General features: G+C 40.6%; 1 protein-coding gene across 1 annotated transcript; it reads right to left on the bottom strand.

The window, feature by feature from the left end:
* Positions 1 to 1961: 1961 nt before the first annotated feature.
* On the bottom strand, positions 1962 to 21722 carry TACC3 (transforming acidic coiled-coil containing protein 3). Its single transcript, XM_062494126.1, has 16 exons — positions 21664 to 21722; positions 17878 to 18058; positions 17601 to 17746; positions 14183 to 15262; positions 12958 to 13057; positions 12315 to 12507; positions 11295 to 11341; positions 10308 to 10441; positions 9573 to 9684; positions 8725 to 8883; positions 6363 to 6439; positions 6229 to 6272; positions 5117 to 5277; positions 3686 to 3792; positions 3369 to 3489; positions 1962 to 2130 (listed from the first exon to the last, which is right to left on the bottom strand). Exons 2-16 carry the CDS (start codon positions 18055 to 18057, stop codon positions 2065 to 2067), a joined length of 2727 nt encoding a protein of 908 aa, XP_062350110.1. The 5' UTR covers position 18058; positions 21664 to 21722; the 3' UTR covers positions 1962 to 2064.
* Positions 21723 to 21995: the final 273 nt, after the last annotated feature.

The raw sequence follows: 21995 nt of genomic DNA, 5'->3' as shown, positions 1-21995 counted from the left end.
GGGGAAGAGTAGAAAGTAATTTTATCCTGAAAGAATGCAGGAAGATAAGGAGGAGCCCACTGGTCCCTGATGCAGCAGTTTCCTAAAGGTGCACACAAAAGATGGAATGTTTTGGCACCTGTAGCACAAAAACTCCAGACAGCATTGCCACTATTTAGTTTACTGTTTATCATACATCACTGTGCAGCTCCTTATCCATTCCAACAGAAATCCATAAAAACAATAGTCTTTTAACATTAAGCACAACTGGAGAAGAGGGACAACCTCCATCCCTGAAGCACCACCTCATAAAGCCCCTATTTCAAAGGGCAGCAGCTACATCTTGTGGCAATATTTAGGATTGCAGGCTTATCCCTAATAAACACCCCTTTATCCTTGAAATGCACTGTCCTTTGCTACCCCTCTTTTTATGCACAATGTACAAAGTCAACCTGCACAACACATTGATCTACTGCAGAACAGCAGCTTCAACCACCCACTGTCCCTTCCCCCAGACCAGTCTGGCTGTGAAGACACCACAGCTATGATCCAACACCAGGGAGCAAAGCACAGGTCTGGCCTCTAGGACTGAATGCTGAACCCTTGCTAATTGTAAACTAATAGTAGCAGCAACTTCGGCCCCAGTCTCCTGTGCTACCCAGAGAATTTTTGGGTAACCCACCCATGGAAGGCCAACCTGGTCTCATGGAACATCTGACCAGGTCCAGGCATTGGAATGAGATGATCTTTTACATCCCTTTCAAACCATTTTATTGCAAATCTAGTGAAAGTTTATTTCCGTAACTAAGACACTTCTCAAATTAGACCAAGTACAAGACTTCTCATCAGTATGGTTATCTATTTACAAATGAACAGCCCAAGGGAATCCTACAATCTGAAGTTGAGGCAGGGAATGGTGACCTTTAGTTTTGTACACTCTATGACTGTTTCTTTTCCTATCTTGTACAGTACAACACAACTTCTATGTCACTTACTATCATTGCCACTGCTGTCGCCCTCTGACATTAGTGCAGCAATCACAAAGAAAACTCCACAAATCACAAACCTGAAGCATGTTGATTAACTAGCCTTGACCTATTGGGTGTTCCTGCTACCCACACTGAGCAGCAGCTGCCTCACAGAGGAGCTGACTGGACTTCAAGGCATGGCTGCTCATTTTTCCACCTGCCCAGGCAGACTGCCCTGATTTAAGGGAAGGGCTCAGCACAGTCAGCAGCAACAGCCCTTCTGAGGAAGATGCATCGACAAGTCCAGGAAGTGAGGGAATAACCTCTCAAGTGATTTTAGAAATCAAAAGCTGTAGCTTACACTGAGACAATCCTGCTGCTGTCTGTCAGGTAATAACAGCTTACCCAAGAAGTTTGCTATTGCCTAAGGCTGACTTCATCATAATCTGTGACCTGCAGCCCACAGCTCTCAATGCCCTCCATTACAGGAAGGGCCAAAGAGATTGACTGAAGATGTTATAGTCAATAGTGTCAGACAGACTAATGACATGGAAAACCCCAGAGAAGGACAGCAGCAATCAGTCCTACCATTAAATCCTCTCTTTAGCTTATCTTCAAAAGCAAAATCACTCCAGCTCATAAATCATCCAAACCCACAAAGCAAAGCCAAAGTTCATCTCCAAATCTTTTTGCATTACTAAATACTTCATAGCACTTGTGCATGTTCAGTTTTACTTCAGTCTTGTAACTCTGGAATGCCTTGATTTAAGTGAGAGCAGTAAGTGCAAACTAGAGACAATGACCATGGCAACCCTCCCCAGAAAAGCCAGGTCAAGACATTAGAACTTAGAAGTTCTTACCCAGGCTACAGACTGAAGGTACACTGATTAAGTCTTTCTTTGAGCACTGCATGAAAATGCTAGGAAAGACATTGTTACTCACTAGAAACAGCAATTAAACTTAAGTTAATAGATGTTTCTGACAAAAGATACAGCCACTAATATGGAAGACAAGTGTGAATCAAGAATTTTATTTTTTCCCCACATACATAAAAAAAAGTGAGTGAACACACAAGACAAAGTCGGAAAATAAACATATTTACAAGACAGTTAAGATATCAATTTTTTTCCATCTTCAAGATCAAGTCATCACAGATTTTTGTTAATTCATCATTTTCTTTAGTCTGTGGAAGAAAGAAAAAAGTGAATTTCAGCTATGTTCAAACTGTGTTACAACCTTGTAGTGACCTGAGTTGCAGTAAGTCCTGTTTGCCAGCATGTGCAATAGAAAGTGCATTTACATGATAGTGGCTCGTGCAAATTTAATGTAAAGGACAGTCTACTACGCCAAAGGTCACACGGCATCCTTAAGAGCCTCAGGAAATGAGCCAGAATCCACTACACTGTTTCTGCTTCTCCCACAGACACTGCCATAATATATGGAGACCAACTGATACAGGGAAATAAGACTTCTGGGACTCAGCCTTTGTTAAGTACACCAAAATTCAAGGCATGGACAGTTTAGATTTTAATCTTCACAAGACAGACTCTGTAAAATGATGCCTTGATACTTTTACTGACGTGACAATTTCCAGTTTGTAGAATTCCTTATGGAACAGTTAAACCATTCCAAAAAAACTCTGAAAGTGTTACTGTATTTATGACAAGACCAAACCTAGTTCTATGTTAAATGGCTTGTTTCCTCTGTACAGGTACAGGCCTACTGGTACCTCCGCTATGCAAGGTTCAGCCATAAACCTGAAGACTCACAAGTAGAGAGGTTTCTTCCATAAAAGGAATCTGTCAACATTATTGATTTTTTGAGTCTTCAATATTGGCAGTGGCAACAATGACACAGTAAAACTAACAGCATACACTACCAGCAGTGACTTTTAATCCTCACAAAGCTTATTCCTTTGAAGGGTTCCAACAAAGGATATGCCTTTACAAAGCATTCTAAGACTTTACCTAGACAATATGAAACAATATAAAGTACAAGGATTAATGGCCTGAACAACATTTAAAACTTCAGTCACATGCAGTTAAATATGTATTTGTGCTAACAGCTTACGAGTTATGTTCATGAACAAGCTGAGCCAGACAGTTACTCAAAATTTACTCCCAGATTTTGCTCTACATCATGTGTATCTGTTAATCACCACCTCCTTCAGTAGTTCTGGTAACCTACTGACACAGGAGCCCAGACTGCTCAAAAAAAAAAAAAAAAATCTAAATATACAGACAAATCCTGACATGACATCAGTGTCTCAGGTCTCAATGCAAATTTGCTAAAGCCTGCCAGGACAGCAGCCATCACAACCAGTGCAGTTAGCAAGGCTCCTTCTAACCCTGATACAAGGGAGCTCTTGATCTAGTCTTAGGCAATAGTTTGAAGAGACTCACCCACAGCATTGTGACTGACCTTTTGCTCAAGGCTCCTCTCCAAAGACTGGATCCTCATCTGTTCTTTGCGCAGAGTAGCTTGAAGTGCTGCAGTCTCTGATTTTGCTTTACTGCGAACTTGGGCAATTTCTTCATTGGCTCTGAAACAAGTGCAAGATGGTGTTTACATCCCCCTCGGCACAGCAGAACTCAGAGTCACACTGGATGTTTGTACTTCAGATTCATCACCAAACGAAATATGTTTAAGCCAAGTTTTGGCACTATTGAACCACAGTCTGCAGCAAATGTGAAAATGTATGCCACTCCTGGAACCTGGCTTCTTGACATGGTACTTACTGCTGCAGCTTTTCTTCAGCGTGTGCTTTGAGTGCCTGGTATCTCTGCTCCTCTTTTTTAATTCTAGCCAAGTAATCTTCTGCACATTTCTTCAGAACTTCCTCATTCTGTCCCAAAACCCAAAGAAGTTCAGTTAGCCGTTTAAGTTAGCAGATGGAAGAGTCTCCTCACTTCATAAATGGGTTATTTGACTACTGCTCAGTGGCAGTATTTGCTCACTGGAATAACAGGAACAACTATGAAATCCCATAGGCCTATACGGACTAATTTCAATTGTCTTAACTTTCCAAACATTTATTCCCTATGTTTCCCCCCAGTACATTATTTAGTAGCAAACACTAGAAAGAAAGTCACTAACATGACAGTCACTAATTGGATTATTTTGTTTTGCTCTGATTTTTTTAAAGTCAGCCTTGTATTAAGTTGCAATTGTCACAAGAATAGGTCGAAATCCAACTTCTCTAAAGAGCCCATGCAAAGATTCAGGCTTTGGACCCTGATGTAAACAAATCCAACACTAGCAGCAAGAAAATTACCTTGGTAGACACACTACCAACAGATTTTATTACATATGACAGTATGATAGAAGTTGGAATAGTTTGAAACAATTGCTAAAACTCTGCTAATTGTAGGTCTTGAATTTAGTAACTGTGTTTCCAAGCAATGTTTATCTCTGCACTAAGCAGTCAGGCTTCTGAATTTAGGGTGGAGATGGAAGGGACACATGATAAAGGAAGCCTGACACATTAGCAAAAACAAACTGAAGTTGTAACAGACACTATATGCCTATTTCTAAAAGCTAGACTACCATGGAACTTTTAACAGGCTAGTTTCTGAGTTTTAGTAAACAGGGATATTAAAAGACAACTGAAGGAAAACAATCTAAAGGCACTTTTTTAAGCACCAACTGAGTAAATTTTTATCAATTTCATGGAGTAAGAACCCATATCTTATATTCCTCATTAGCTTACTTCCTCCAGCCTCTGAAGAAGCTGCAGAACAAAGGCTTGACTTTCGCTTTAGAGAAAACCCACAAACATCTTTGTAGGGAGCACCCAATAACCAATTATTCTGACTTGTAATTGTACATCCTCTTCAGCATCCAGTCAATATGACACAGGGGAACAAGCTGTTCTTATGCAGCAGTTGCCACATGAATGTTTGTATGATGAACCAAAAAACGATGTGTTGCAGCAAGAAGCAGCTCACTTCTGTTTGAAGAAACTTTGCCTTCTAAGATACTATCTTACTTTAAGTCAGTCACTAAATACAACAAATTAGTAGCTTATACTCTTTAAATAAACAGCTTAGCACCTGGTTTTACAGGTAGTCCCTATTCGACCTAATTAATGGCTCTAGAAATTTCACCATTTCCTCTCCACTAAAACTAATTTATTTTGTAAGGATATTATTTGCAAGAAATCATCTTACTCTGTGGTAACCCTCTAACACCTCTTTCTGTTTTTCAAGTCGTTTGAAGAGATCAGAGAAGGACTTCTCCATAGAGTTCAGATCTGAAAGAGCTTGCTGCTTCTCTTCCATCAGCTTGTGTATTTCTTTCTTTGAGATTTCCTTCTGCTTCTGAGCATCCTCTAGAAAAAGTGGCGTTAACCCATGATAGTTATTTTAGCATAAAACCAGTTCCATAATACAGACAGATAACCCCCTCACCTTCAATTCTTCCCCTTACACAAGTTCCATAACATAGCCTCTCACCTGTAAAGACACCATGTCTGTGCTTTTTAAGTCTTTGTATTTTTGTTACAGATTACCTCAGACCAAACTTAAGGCCATTAAACACCACGACAATGTGCTTGCCAGGAGCATTTTTTCTCCTTCACTGGAGTCAAAATGCTCCTCTCAAGTTTACTGTAACAGAAGCCTTGAAAGTTGTGATAGAAGCAAGGAATCAAAATACTTTTCATTAAACATACACAACACCTGGAAGACCTGGAGAAGACTGGGATAACAAGTCAGACTAGCACAGCAGACTTTCAGAAGAGGTTTGGGTTACCACACCAAAACTGTGTTTCCCATAGCCTCAGAGGACAAGAGCTGGCATAGATGTGTCTGATTCAGCTTTGAGCTAAGAAAGTGTGACTATGCAACAAGAGCTTCACTGGATGCCTTTCCTAGTTTTGAAGCCACAAATTTGACTAAAGCAAAAGGCCAGGTCTGTCCAGCAAGAACTTCTGGAGATACCTTGCCATGTAAATGATGCCAGATAATAAACAATTAAACATAAAGCACTGACAACTAGATCTGCCAGTTTTAATAAACCAGCAGCTCACACTCCAGTTGAGAATAAGGAACAGTTGTGTTCATGTCCGATTCAAAAAGTCATCAGTTACCTATCAAGTGATATCATGTCTATATGAATATGCATTAAATTTTTAGTCTACCCTGTCTTAAACCTTACACTTTTCCTGGAAGCACTTGAAATATTAATGTCAGAGGTGAAAGACTACTAACCTCATTTAGTAACTCTGGGCTAAGCGTGCCCCAGCCCTCTAAGGCACTCAAAGGGTAAATATGGAACTTACCCATAATTTGTGCTATTGTCTGTTCAAATTCAGCAATTATTTTCCTAAAAACCATGAAAAAGAAAAGTTGAACATAAGTTAGAAAAAGCATCTGGAATAACTAAGTAGATATAAAAATCAGGACATATTCATACCCCATTTCCTTGTATTCCATATGAAGCTTATTGTACTTCTTACTCCACTTCTGAATCTCCAGCTCTTTCTCTTGAACCTTTGAGGGTGAAAAGGTAAACATTTACTTTTTGCACAAAAAGAGATAGAAGACTTGATACTAAAAACAGTCTGAAGGGCTGGGTAATACTTTTAATTTAACAGAGAGAGAAATAAGCTCTAATTGCCTAACAGAATCAAAATGCTTAGTTACAATCTTCAATCAAAATTTAGAATAATGCATAGATTTTGCATACAATTGCCAGCACATTGGCAGTATCTCTTCAAGTGTCAAGATGAGAGCTAACTCAGCCAACCAACCTCCCAGCTGCTCTCAACTCAGTGTCTGTGTAGGCAACTAACTTCTGAGAGAACACAATGGGCCAAGGAACATTCTCTCAAGTGACACACATTTCCCTTGTATTTACAGGGCAGACAAAAAAAAAAAAAAAAGGCACTCCACAAACCTGTTAATATTAACATATGAGAGAACAAATACCAGAAGCCTGTTCAAGATCAAATTGCTGTCTGCAGTAACTTATATTCAACATTAAATTAGGGAATGTGAAAGGGAGCAGATTAAAAGATACTTCAATTTATTTGAGAATAATGATACCTATTTCACATCAGCTAAATTAAAGCAGAGCTCACAGTAACATAATTAAGCAGCACAAATACTCTTCGCTAAACACCTTGTGCAAACCCCACAACAAAGACCTCAGGTCAAAGTTATATTTAAGAACTGTAACACCTGGCTGCACTGTGGGAAGCCTTCAAAGACAAGAGGCTTAAGAGACATAAAATAACCTGGAATTAAAAAAGTGAAAGTACATAATTACTGCTAGTTTTGTCACAAAACAACATCATAAACTGTAGTACAGTGATTTTTCAGTATTTATTTTAGAGCCATCTGATTTTAAATATAATGCAGTATTTCAGGTGACAGGAAGCAGGTCACTAGTGAAAAAGATGTACAAACTAAAAAAAATGTTATGAAAGCAAAAGTATGTGAAAATGGAAACAAGTTAGAAACTTGCACTTGAAAGCTCAAAAAAGGGTTCAGTAAACCCAAAAAAAAGCAAGCATTCCTAAGTGCTGTATTTGCTCAGAAGGAAGACAGGTTTTCACTTTTCTCCTACTCCTGAGTTGTATCACAGACAAAACAAAAATTATATCTGTCTTCCTCTCAGGTTGATATTGCAATTCCAGGCCTTTTTATTTAAGTGACACAGCTGGAGTCATCCAGTCACACCTACAACAGTGTTTGCAGGTTTAAAGCAGTCCTTTCCAACATGAAAGAGGAGCACTTTTAAGATATTAAAAGCTTTACCCCCTGCTATTATATAGATTCTTAGTTTTAGATCAATGCACTAAGAGCTGCCCCCTGTTAAAGCCACATTTGTTTTCTTGTACTAGACAATATGCTGGGTGAAAGTCACATCCTAAATGACAAAGTAAAAGTTATTCCTAGACAAGCCACTATCTCTGTACTCTAGAACAAAAAAAAAAAAAAAAACAAATTGGGCAGCAAATAATCATAGGTCATCTTTGTTTCGTGTCCCTAGTGCCACTGCCTGCAGTACACCATTCTGCAACTCTGAAAGCTCCATTTTTTGTCGAAGTGATGCATTTAGCTTTAAGGACATTTATGCTTAAATAGTTCTCTTACATTATTTAGTATTTGTAAGGTTAGACTTCATAATGAATCAAGCACTCCAGTTTTTTAAATTAGTGGATATACAAGTCTTCTTGCATCAGTCAGAAGATGGGCTTTTAAAGGCAATTTCTGCAGTTACAGAACAAGCTTAAAACCTTGACAACTACTTCTTCCCTCCTTCACTAATGTCCTTCCCCTCTGGAGTGAGGGCCAGATCTCACCTTCACTTTATTAGCTGGACACACTGCTGTGCATCCACATCCCACAAGAAAAGAATTGATCCTAGCACTGAACTGGCACTACAGCTTTATCTTGTTTTAGAGAAATTACACAAGTCACTCTCTTCCATTGACATGAAAATGTATTTCCTGCCTGTTGAATAACTATCAAGATCACTGATATTAAGCTAAATGATCCCATCTGATAACATGTGCCTTTTAATAGTGACCAGATGTAAGGCAGAACCTGACAATAGTGAAGTGTCCTATTCCCTTAAGTGTTAGCTCTAAAGTATTAGCTCTTCTACACCTACAGCACCTATCAAGTCCACAGCAAGCTTTACAAAATGAGACACTTATATCAAGTGTCATGAAAAAAAACTGCAAAGTAGGAATTTATCCCAGATAATCCAAACAAAAGGACCTTCCAAGCCTATGCCAAGTTCCACTTTGGAAGTGGTTGCACCATACCTCTCTCTTCACCAGTTCAACAGCTGCATCCATGTCTTTTTGGCTATATTTTAGCACATCTATAATAGCATCCACTGCAGTGTTTGACACATTAGAAGTGTCAAAATGGACTGGAGGAACATCACTACTCAGGGAGTTTGGAATCAGGGGACCAGCATCCTGTAAAGAAAAGAAAAATGCAAAGTTTCCACAGTTTCCTATTGTCATGCCATTGATTAGGCGTGCGTACATTATTCAGTGCCAAGTCAAGCATCTCAAACACACAAGATACCTCCAGAACTTTGTTAGCATAAGACTTGCTAACTTACTTTCTTACTTTCATACCTACAAGGTGGAACCAGAACTGCTATCCACCAACTACAGCTATCAGCAGTAAAGCAGATGACACCATGCTGCTCCTCACAAGTGAGAGAGAGACCAAGAGACCATTTCAGGATGAACTACTGCAGGCAGATCTGTTCAAACTATAAACCACAGCTGCAAGAGCATCCAGTTCAACCTGAGTACTTTTCATCCCACCAATGCAATTACAATACAAAGCTTGTCTTTTGTTGCTTGACTTGCATAAAAAAAACATTGCTTGACTAGAGCATTCTTAAAAACAGCTCAAAATTCCCTTAGACCACGTGCCATGGCATCAGTTTCCACAAAAAATACTTTTAATACTTAAAGTGTTCATCACAAAGTACAACTTTGATATAAATGAGTATCCAACCTGGTTTAAAACAACTGTTTAAATAAACATTTATCACATTCTGCAATCCCTACTGTATCTTAAATCCAGAACCTAGGCTATCCCCTTGCCAAACTATCAACATGAAACCTGACAGCATTCCAGACACCCTTACAGAAGTTGTAAATGTCCCCAGAAGATCTAGTCCTTTTGGTTTTTCTTCACTTTCAAGACTCACTAGAGGCTTCCCAGCTTCCTCAAGCAAGTTACTTAAATCAGCAACGGGACTAAAAATGAACAAACATAACACCATTAAGTTCAAGTGCAGTCTTTCTCTGCAAAGCTCTTGTACCAGCAATAGTCTGTCCAGCAGGGCCAGGGCAGCGATTGTCCCCCTGTACCCAACACTGGTGATGCCACACCTTGAATCCTGTGCTCAGTTTTAGGCACCTCACTATAAGAACACTGAGGTGCTAGAGCATGGCCAGAGAAGGGCACAGAGCTGGGGAAGGGTCTGGAGCACAAACCTGATGAGGGACAACTGAGGGGCTCAGCCTGGAAAAAAAGGAGGCTCAGGGATCTTCTCACTCTCTATAACTACCTGAGGGGAGTTCACAGTAACATGGGAGTCGGTCTCCCAGGAAACACATCTGGATGACATAGCCTCAAATTGCACCAGGGAGGTTTAGGCTGGATATTAGAGGAAATTTCTTCACTGAAAGGATGGTCAAGCATTGGAACAGGGAAGTCACCAGACCTGATGGTATCTAAAAAAAAGTGTGGATGTGGCACTTGGGGACATAGTTTAGTGGTCGACTCCCCAGTGCTGGGTTAACAGTTGGACTTGACAGTCTGAAAGGTCTTTTCCAAACTAAACAACTCTCATTTTATGTACCAAGTCAATACCTACCCAGGCTGAGATGGAGCTGTCATGATACTTTCACTTGATTCAATAGTACCACAAATTGGCTTTCTTGGACTGTCTCTCAACAGAGGGTCAAACTTCAAATACAGTGACTGCTTTCTCAAGGCTGATTCTTTGAACTGAAGGGAAAGAGGCATAAACTGGCAGATCTGCTGCTTCAGAGCACAACACACATCCCACCCACACACAAATAATCCTCTGAAGAGTGGGTGAGCCTATTCTTCAGTGGCCAGAGCACTGTTCTCAGGAGGAAAATTACATAAGAGAACTCTGTGCCCACATGCTTATGTCCTTATGTAACATCAAGAGGACTCAATCTGCTCACAGACAGAATCAAAAGGGAAAACATTAATGAACTATTCCAAACCAGAAGACACTGAGAAGGAAGGATAGCATTATAACCAGAAAAAGCAGTGTACGCAATTTTCTTTGGTCATAAAATAACAAGGACAAACACAGCATGACCAAAACAATTTCAATACAGCACATTCACTGTTCAGAGATACTTTTACTCCAGACCTAAGCAGGAGAAAGAATAACTAAGCTGAAACGATTAAAACATGACAAGCCCTACTTAGAGACAGATTTCCTGAAACTGGCCATAAAAGCAAAAGAGCTTAGAAAAAAGTGTTTTTGAAATGATGATCCTGTGCTTTTAAAGCATCATGTTCTAGCAGTTCTGGCCAGAAGTGAAATATCATTCACCTGAGTTTTACTGCTATTAAAGGAAAACAGCACCTCTGCACACTGACAGCCAGAGACCTTTGATTTTCAGTTGAGCTGCTTATTTTACATTTCCTACCATCACCCCCTACCCAGCCTTATCATCACATTCCTTTGGAATAGATGACAATTTCTGTGGACAATTCAAAGTGAAGTGAATTCACAAAAACATTTAAGGCTTGACACTAATCTTTGCTTTCCTCTCCACACTGCTAGGAAGGCAAATGAAATAATTAATGTTCTACTTACAGATGAAGACCCAAACTGTTCCAGATAGTCTATGCCCATTCCAAAAACTGGGAAAAGAGGAAACACAATGAAAATGCAATACTGCCAAATTGTCCTACCACAGACAGAAACAAACGTGTATAAAGCAAATAAATCCCTGCTCTCATTCTCATGACTTCTAGCTCTTTTATTCAAAATACTATCTTTCTATCCAGACCTGAAAAAAGCAAAGACTCCTAAGCTACACAAACTTACAACTTCCATTTGGCCCTAAATACTTGTAAGAATGTGTAGGATTCAACACACAATTGCAGAACTTCTGCTGTTCTTTGGTTCAAGTGACAAGCACACTCAGATATTCTGTTACACACAGTGCCCCATGAAAGAGCAAGATTGTCAGTCTAACCATCAGAACTAGCACACAGCTCGGATTTGAGGAATGAAGTTATAACCACTTCCCAATACAAGTGATTTCATTCCAGTACGAAGGTGACAGACCGCACAGCAGTCAAACCACTCGCTCGTCCTTCCACACAAAGCTCTAAACAGGAACAATCCTTCAAAGTGCTTAATTCACAGCTATGTAAGGAAGCTCTCACAACAAGCATGCTTGTCAGGAAGATCATTCACACTGCAATATTAAATCAGTAATGCTAAGGTCTGCAGTACCTACAAGATGCACAAACACAGCTGTACAGCTCTCAATTTACAAAATCTTTAACACCAGAAATTTTAAGGGGGCAATTTTTCAGCACAAACTGCCACAGAAACTCTATAAAGTCTCTATACCAGCCTAAATTCCATCACCATAGGCTGCTGAATTCTAATAGCCAGCTTTTTGAACTTAGCTTGAACCAGAGGAAGTTAGAAAGATGTTTAGATACATTTCCCAGCACTGCTAGTCATTGCAGGTTCTGGAGTCCTTTCAGAAGGGCAGAATGAGAAAAAGCTAGAATTCATAATAAAACTTAAGTAGAAAAATTATATATACAAGTAATTGAAACAATACACTTTCGGTCTGTTTAAAAGAAATGCCTTCACCTTCTGATGATGGTCTGAAGAACTCTTCAGGTTCAGCACTAGCTGTCTCATCTGCTGTTACTTCAATTCTGGGGGAATCAGGTTTAATTTCTTCTGCAGACATTGACATTTTTCCACTGCCAGTAGAAATCAAATTGTCTTGAGAAGAAGCAACATTCACTGGAGACATTTTAGGTGGGCTCATTCGTTTCTCCTAATGAGAAAAACAAAATTCTTTTAATTGTTAAAATAACTATTTAAAATTGCAATTAAAATAATTTTAATTATCAGATTGGTTTTTCATTAACTGGGCAGGCCAATATAATAAAACAAGAATTCAAAGACATAAAAATTAAACTACCAACACTGAGCATAGCTCAAGAGCTACTCTGATTTTTAGTCCACACCCTTATGTTTGTCCTTATATGCAACTGCTGATCAAAATGATACTAAATACCAAGGTACAAATTGGCTGTCTCTGATGCTACCTTCAAAACACAGGTCTGCACAGTTTAAATTTCTTCTAGAGCTGCTGAAGATGCATAAATCCACTAATACTTAGAAAAAAATATCAAAAATAGGTTTCACAAGATTAAGTCATTAAGTCAGAGAGCTGTTTCATGGAACAACTTGGTAAGAACTGGCTATCTCTCCTATACCTTACCACGTCTTTTTTTACTGGAAGTTCAGCTTCTGCTTGAACTCCTGGCTTCTCCTCTTGAGCTTTTGGCATGCCTTCTACCACACTCTGTTCAACAATTTCCCTAAAGAAAACAAACAAGCAGAAAAAAAAGGAAAATTAAAGAAATAAGTATTTACATCACACAGTTGGAACTCTGTGTTATCAGATGAACTGAACAAAGGTAGCTTCTCTGCGAGATTCTAGAGCCACAGCACAGGAAGCTTCACAGAGGGTGGGGATGTAAATTTACTGTCTCGCCTGGTGACAATGTATGTGACAAAGCTCACCCTCCACCAGAAGTAGTGTTTCCTGGGAAGCAGAAAGTCACAGCAGCATCACTTCTTTCCAATCACTTAACACTGCTCTCTTATTTCTATTTGTTAGGTTCATTGTTTTTTTAAAGTTAAAGATAGGCTCTTTAACTAAGAACAGAATTACAAGCAGCCTGCTCCTCTATGCAAGGTAATGCTGTGATTATTGGTGTGAACTTCATTAGAAAAGTCCAGCACTCCACTTGTGCTGTCAGCAGTAAGTAAACTTTCCACCTTGGTATCACAGTAACTGATCATGCTGCACAGAGAGCAAGAGCACAAACACTTCTGTCAAATTAACAATTTGTGCCAGCCTAGATCTGGCAAGCACCTGACTGTCTATAGTAACATTAATAACTAGACTTTCTAGGAAAGATAACATATTCCATCCTCAAATAAAAAGTCCGCATGCTGCCAAAAAAATGCGGCTTCAGAGCCAGGTCTTTTTATTAGAGATAGCATTTAGACACCAAGAACACAGGGAAGAAACAGCACCTCAGAGATCAGCAGAGAACAAAACCGCCTGATCCCTTCACATGCTGCACCATGTGCAACACTGCTGCCTACTTCCCTGTTTTATTTAAAGACATCAGCAGTCACCTCGTTCTTCCCACTTTCATCTTGGAGGAGTGGGGAAAGCACCACTTGAACAATGCGCTTTCCATCTAAGCCCGTATTCCACCAGACTTCAGAACACCTTTGCCTAAAGTTAGTCATCTCAGGAGTTCCCCCAGTTAAGATCTTTGCTGTTACAACATAATTGTGTTATAGATTACAACAGACTCTGCCAGCCTGTGACGGATGCAGTCTAAGCAGTAGGAATGGACTACTTTGAGACACTAACTTTCCTCACATGAATTCAAGGTGTTTCTGCATTCAGCTACACATTCACTTACAGATTTTTGGGTTCTTCTTTGTCCAGAGCTTCACAGGTACTTGGCCTGTTATCCTGCTCCACTAGAAGAGGTTCCCTTCTTGGTGAGGTACTCTCCTGTGCCTCTGGCAGGTGAACTTTCTGAGGGCTGGGTTTAGAACGCTTGGGCGAGGTGGAAATTTTGGAGCCTCCTCCAAATGGATTAAAGTTTGGATCATCAAGTTTGTCCCAGTCAAACTTATAAGATGCTTTAGGAAGAGGGATTTCATCTTCCACATTACTTTTATTTTGCACTTCAGTATTCTCCGGTTTTGTTTTGGTAATAGGAATTTTTTTGGAAGGTGGCTTAATTCCAGGTCTTTTACCTAGCTTCTTAGGAGGTGGTTTTCTAGCAGTGGTATTATCAAAATCAAATTCCAGTTTTATTGGTCCAGACTTGGTGACATCAGGCTTTTCTGCAGGTTTGCCTTTGGAGACATCCAGCTCTTCATCAGGTTTTGACTCTTGTGCAGAGACTTCTTCTGCTACTGAAACATTCTGAAGCTTCGATTCCTCAGTTTTAAGAGAGTTACTTATATCAGAACTCCTGGGACCTAAGCTGCCAGGTGACTCTACAGGTGTAGGTACCTCTGCTAATACCAGCAAATTACCAGTTTGGCTTGCATCTGTGGAAGCAGACTTCACACCCTGCTCAGAGTCACCAATTGCTTGCTTAGGAGACAGCTTGGATTTGTTAGACTCCAGCTCGCTCAGTGCAGATTCTTTTTCAGAGATGAGAGCCTTGTCTTCACTTAAACACTCTGTACTTGCTGTGGTTAAAGCAAAAGGAACTGCATTGTCCCACAGAAGAGAAGCATTACTTTTTTCAGTAGTTTTCTCAGGGCTGCTGGATACTTTTATGGGAGACTTTTGCACATTTTCAGGAGAATGAGGCAACTGTACTGAACTTTGAAAAGGATTGATGTCATTTAAGTTATCAAAATCAAGATTGTAGGAACCTCGACTCTTCACTGGCATCTCATCATCTGGGTAAGGAGCCACGCTGACCTTCTCTGGCATTTGTGTATTGTTTGTTTCAGCTTCAGTCTTTTGTTGACATGTGCTGTATTCAAAAAAAAAAAAGAAAAAAGATGACAGTTACTTTGCAGGCATAGTTTTAAACCATCTACAGAAAGATTTGAACAAGTAGCTTGGCATGATTAGAGTAATCTGATTTTTTGGGTTTTTTTTTTTTGCAATAAGACAAATGACAACAAAATATAACAGCACAAATTCAGTTGTCACCTAAACAGTCAATGCTTATGAGCTCTGGTACACATGAAACATAGGAAATCAACCCTTGAAGTTAATCAGCTTGAGAGCTACCTGTTCTACACAGCCTTGCTACCTTATGCCAGTCATCCCTGGGGACTTCTACTCACCACATCATTTGGACGTGGCCATTTGAACACTACCTTTTCACTAGGCACTGAAACACACATTGCTTAGGAGAAGTTACTGACAGTCAGCAGCTCAAACACAAGCACAACTTGTGGTACCATCCTCATGTAGATTCATCTGAGTCATGACAGACTCAAGTCTGAGACCAAACCAAGTCATGATTCAGGCTCTCCCACACTAGTCATTACTTCGTCTAGGCATGCTGGAAAATATTTCCCCCTGAAAGTATGCACCAGCATTTTATTTTTGAGGGCCTATACAAAAACAGAACCTGGACTTCAGACACTCTAAATTCTGTATAAGAGCAGATCCGAGGAGCAGAGTGATACACAATAACACACTTCCCCAGTAAGAGAAATGTAAGATTTTCTAGCAAAAGACACAGGTTAAAGTGTTCGTGTAGTCACAATTGCAGAGTATTCTACAAGTTATTGCTCTCCACTTTATTTCCCCAAACTCTACACAACTTCTGAAAGCTTAGCCTCAGACTACAGAGAGTTAAGCCATTACTTCCTGAAAGAGGATTTCCTCCCATTGTTTTGTCCCTCCATAAAGTTATTATTTCTATATGCCCTCCTTATCTGCTGCAGAACAGAACATGATCAAAAGCCACTCACTAAAAACTCCACTCTGATAGACTCGAAAGCAGAGGCGGGAGATAAGAGCTGAAGAAGTTCTTCTCACCCGGTTTGAGCGCCTCTTCCCGGCAATAGCTCAGCCCCAGGCTGCGACTACTCAGGTCCCTCCCACTCTCCTTCAATGGTTAACCTAATAAATGCCAGTCAGGAGCGAGACACCTGCTTGGAGCCTCAATCACTTGTGAGGAGTCAAAAGTGACCCTGTTCAGGGACACGGAACCCTTTCACTTATTTGCTACAAACAAATCCTCACATTTTAAAACTAGAGAGGAGATGTTCAGCACAAGCAGTGCATTGTTTTAGTTAGGGCATGATTGATTGTATCAATCCAGTGCTGATCCTTTAAGCTCACTTGAACTTTAAGTACTAAATCTTTGTTTATTTGTGCAAACAATGAGTTTGGGGCATAAATACCATTCCATTATTAAATTGTGGTTGTTAGTTCAGAAACAGTTTTCAAAACTAGACTCTACATGGAAATAAACAGTTGAAGTAAATTTATACATTTAAACAACATTTAAGCGTTGCCACCTTTTTCCTTTTCTTCCCCTCCAACAACGAAATCATATCAAATGGAAGTACTGGGTAGTTAAAAAACAAACAAAAGGGCACATTTGCTTGCAGAGGGCAAAACTAAGACCTGAGACCTCCTGCTGGTGGCAATTACAGGTGTCAGATGTCTGTACTAGTTTAATGGGGGGGCTAAAAGTCAGTAACAAAAATTTGCATTTAAAGTTGTCACAACACCCCCAAATTGAAACATTACAGATTTTATACTCTTCTTCAAACAGTTACTATGAGACACTTTGAGACTCAGGCTGCTAGACTATAAAGGCACATAAACATGTTTACATTAGTGACTGATGTCATAGTCACTTTGTGTTGTTAGATTAAAGAAAATCTTATACCTCTTGACTCAAGGTGTCAATTCAAGCTAAGCCTTCAGAAGATTTAGTTCTTCAGATTTATTCCTCAAGATACAACAGTACTTAAACAAGATAAGGTATTTTAAGGCTTAGCTTCAGAATAGCAACATCAAGGACAGAATACAAAATTGTCTTACACAGTACTTCTTCTCAAGCTATTTATGCATACCATAAGTTACCTTAATGAAATCAGTTATAGAGGAGTTAAAGTCCAATAATATATATTACAATCAAGATAAAGTTTTCTTAAAAGTAATGACACTCATCTTTGAAAAAGTTCATGCATCAGTCAGTATCAATTTTGGTCCCCTTGCACAGTTTACAACTTGTTATAGAACAGAAAATTATATTTTAACTACACAGGTTTAAAATAGGGAAAGTTAACTTGAGCACATCCCACATAAGCACCACAGCAAACAGTGGATTCACTACTCACTCAGCATCAGAGGGTGCAAATAAAACATCATCTACCACATCTTCACGGCAACCTTCAAGTGCAAAAGCAGTCTGAAGTTTGTCTGTCATTGCAGGACTCAAGATTTTTCGAGTGTGAGGATCTCTTTGAGGAGTTTGAAAGGTTACCTTTAAGAAGGGGGGAGGAGAAAAAGGAGGAACATGAGCACAGTATTTTTTAAACACCAAACAGCACATGCATTCAGTAGCAGAGACAGTAAAGGAGAAAGAATAAAAATAATACAAAACCAGAAGCTTACCTTCATCGCTTTTCCCACACTTTTTGGTGGCAAGTTTTCTTTCTGGGACAGGCGAAGAATAGAAGGTCTCCCTGTAGGTTCCGGCGGCACAAAGAAAAAGCCAGAGTCTTCGGCTGTTAAATCATCCTTAATGCTTCCTCCATTTTCTCCATTTTCTGCATTTAAAATCTGCAGACTCATTCTAGAACATCAACACACAGCACCACAGCATGAATGAGAGGGTGTGGTCAGCCAGATGCACTTTGAGATAATGGAAGAAGTTGGCAGCCTGGCACTGACTAGCCAAGACTAACAGCTTCAAAAGGAAAGTTGGAAGCACGGAAAGTCTCCACAGGGAAAGGTCTATCTCAGAAGTACCTAAAAGCAGCACTGCGCAGCCCCTCTGCTTTGGGTAGGGGCTTGAGCAGCTAATTGCTGATATTATGCCTTCCACAGTTCACATTCTAGCCTCACTAAACAAGCTGCCTGTCCTTTAAAGGGAGCTCTATCACCTGCAAAGTTTCCTCATTCCCGACCCCTTCAGCCAGTGACCTAGAGCCGTGTCTTTTGTAGCAGGACATCCAGCTAAGCAACACAACTGCTTCTGCAAGGGACAGATGAGACAGAAGACAATCACCTCTCTGTTTACTCACATGGTCTCATTACTACACTGTACACCAGTAAACAGCAGAAGCAAATTTGGTTAGTTAGATGCGTTTGGGATCAGAGTCCTGGATCAAATGAGCCTTTTCCTGCACTGTCTGACCATATACTGCTCTTGTAAAGCACATAGTACTTAGGAATCCTTTGCAGCATAGACATTATTGGTATGCAAATCTGAGAAAAACCATCATTAGAAAGGTATTTCTGAAATATTGTTCTTACACTGGATACACACAAGACAAGTAGATTGTTAAATACTGATTTAATTGTACTAGTGTGAAGGACTTGGAACTAAATCCTGGGCTGCAACTAAGATCAAGGATAAAAATAAATTAGAAATAGAGAAAAATCACATTTAAAATACACCAGGCAAGCCACCATGCTGCAGGTATTTGAGCTCTGCCTGCTTTTTATTCCCACTGGAGCCTCTGCTGTTCTTAAAGGTGTAAGAGTAACACTCAGTGATGCACGGCTGCTTTTGAAAAAAAGAAACAGAAGGTAAGGCAAGGAAGATCTAAGCATAACCACTGTCCATGAAGGATGACACCTGGGAAATGCAGTTATTTATCTGAAAAACTGCTATCAAAGCGATTTATTTCATAAGAGCTGATGTATTATCTTTTATCACCTGTGCAAGATAAACAGTTATCAAGTAGGAGACACTGACTTTCTGCATGTGTAACCATTCTAAGTGATCACAAATGCTTGATTTGACCAAACATGGAAAAACAGGCTAAGGATTACATCATATTTTCAGGATTTATCTAGAAAAATCAGCTAAGGAAGACTATGACACTGAAAACTATCATATATAAAGAGTTAACAAGAACATTTGGACTAAAAATTTTAAGTTGTATTTTCAACCTCCTTGCCCCTATGTACTTATATTTCTGTACATAAGCCTCCAAACATTTCTCCACTCTTACATTAATCCTTATGGGAAAATTTTCTTCCTACTCTCCACAGAACTCAGCTCCTTTTTCTGCAACCTGACAGCAGCACTTTTAATCAGCAATGGAATGCAAACAATAGCTGCAGAAGCAATGGTATGCAAAGCACGCCAGTATTAGCTATTTCTTCATTCCTTCTTTATTCATCACATTAATGCTTCAATTCATGTTATTTTTTGTATTAGCTATTTTTACATTAACCACTTGTAGAACTTGAAGTTAACTTCACTGCTTTCCTTTATTCCAAACTAAAACTGAGACAACAGATGAAGTTAATCTTTATAAACTGTACTTTTTACTGTAATTACTTTAGAAACAGCCTAAGACATGGTAAAGTTGTCAACACCCTCTAAAACAAGCTCCATAAGCAGGGGAGGTTTATTTGGAGACATTGTCAGCTTTGTCACTGTACACTATTGCTAAACCAAATAAATTGACACCATATACATACACCACTTTATATATTAAATTTAAAAATAAAATGTCTTTCTACTATTAAAGTATTAAAAGCAATACATTATATTTTAAAAATTTTCAGTCAAGATTTGATCAAAATTATATTCTACAAGTTCATTTAGGTAGCAGCTGTGATAAAGGGTGACCTTATTCGTATCTTTGTTTAAAGTGGTCACCATCCAAGGCACACAGGTATTATGAAAGGCAGCAGGTTTTCCCAAAAGAAAGCAAAACAAAACTCAAGGCCAGGCTGGATGTGGCTTAGAGCAACCTGGTCTATTGGAAGGTGTCCATATCCTTGGGAGGGCCCCTCCCTGTGAGGGAGCTGGGATCTACATGATATTCAAGGTCCCTTTTAACCCAAACTTTTCCATGGATCTATCAAAGTTCACAAAAATGAAAATGCTCCTTGTTTTAGAAAAGTATTTACCTGGGCACATGGAGGAACCTGCCATTCTACAGTTAAGAATCAACATAAATCCAATGACATGACATCAGATAATTAATCCTCAGTTATCTATCATCTGTAAAGTGCTTCAGGTAACTTGTTGCTTAACTACTAGGACACGCTATCCCAAACACCAACGTGGTCTCAAATTCCTGAAAAGCCACTGAACATGTAGGGCAGAGATGGAATTTTTCTACTTAATTACCCTTCTATTTTTCTACTTAATTATCCTTCTGAACTCCAGAAGCAGAGCACTAGTTCATGGCAAAGCAAACTGGTCCATGCTGTGAATATTTCCATACAAACTGAGACATAGCTGACTGACATTTATTTATTTATTTCAGCGTAAATATCTCACTTCAGAACAAATAAACACTCTCCAGAAAAGCAACTCTCTCATAATCGCCTCCTCCTGACTGCAGGGAAGGAACAGCAAGGCCAGGGAAGGCGTTTTAGAAGCTCCATCCTTGCCCATCATAGAACCAAGATGCGTTTTAAGTCAAACCGCCCCCCCCCACCCCCCAAAAAAAAAAAAAAATCCAGGCCTATCTCAGTCTCTCTTTATTCCTGACTCACCCCGGGGTCCCTATCAACCCTATATGATCCTCAAAACACACACAGATGCTCCCAAGAGCCTCACCTCACCCCCAACTTCAGTGGGGCCGAGCACCTCAGCTCCACCCCTGGGCTCCTGCCATTACCCCCAAGTTCCTGCCTTCTCTTCATCCTTAAACTGACAGAAATAAACCCCAAATGAATTCATCTGAAGCTCACAGAAGTGCCCCTGACATCCCTAGACAAGGAGGTACCCCCGGTCCCACAGCACCATAAGCACAAATCGCACAAAGGGGTCGCTAAAATGCCCAAGCTGTCCCAATCAGTCCCCCCATCAAACACAAACCATCTCAAACTCATAGGGGTCACCAAGCCCCCCCCCCACACAAACTCACAGAGAAACCCCAGAGCTCCCCTACCCCAGTACTCGAGAGCTACAGAAAGACCCCCAAACCCCAGCTCCCAAAGGGGACCCTCAGCTCACCCCCACAGCACCCCAAGCTCCCAGAGCGGTCCCCGAGCCCTCCAATCTCACAAAGAGGTCCCGCCAAGGCTCCTCCCAACCCCACACTGCCTCAATCTTACAGAGGCCGAACTTACCCGATTCTGCTTCCCCTCCCCCCCGCTCCAATAGGGGTCACCGAGCCCGCCGCAGCACCCAACCTCACGAAGGGATACCTGAACACTCCGCCCCAGCCCCACAGCTCCTTACAGCGGGGCCCCAGCCCCCCGTACCTGCCGGACAAGCCCTGAGGGCGCTCAGCTGAGGCGGCGCGCGCTGCACCCAGCACCGGCCGCAGCCCCTCCTCCGCCGCCACACGATTTCAAACTCAACGGAAGCCCCGGCCCGCCAATGAGGGAGCGGCATTCGAGGCGCGCCCGCCAATCAGAAGAGCGTCCTGCGAGGGGGGGCGGGGACAACGCCACGCATGACCGTTGCGCCCCCCACCCCGAGTGCGCCTCCTCGCGGGGCAGAGCGGGCAGTGCAGGCGCGGCTCCGCCCGGGACGAACTCCCCTGCCTGCACAAGTGTCACTGTGTCCCCAACAACGTCCCCGTGTCCCCAAC

The sequence above is a fragment of the Cinclus cinclus genome, chromosome 5 (genome assembly GCF_963662255.1).
Source record: "Cinclus cinclus chromosome 5, bCinCin1.1, whole genome shotgun sequence".
Classification (NCBI taxonomy): Eukaryota; Metazoa; Chordata; class Aves; order Passeriformes; family Cinclidae; genus Cinclus; species Cinclus cinclus.
Note: the sequence above shows the minus strand (reverse complement) of the source record. Positions and strands in the feature narration are given on the sequence as shown.

Bases quoted from the DNA above. Each gene is read 5' to 3' on its own strand.
- TACC3 (XM_062494126.1), bottom strand. From the start codon at position 18,057: ATGAGTCTGCAGATTTTAAATGCAGAAAATGGAGAAAATGGAGGAAGC. The intron at 3,490-3,685 runs GTAAGTACCATG...CACTTGTTTCAG, and splicing joins GCTGAAGAAAAGCTGCAGCA to AGCCAATGAAGAAATTGCCC. The intron at 2,131-3,368 runs GTCAGTCACAAT...TTTCTTCCACAG, and splicing joins AGAGGAGCCTTGAGCAAAAG to ACTAAAGAAAATGATGAATT.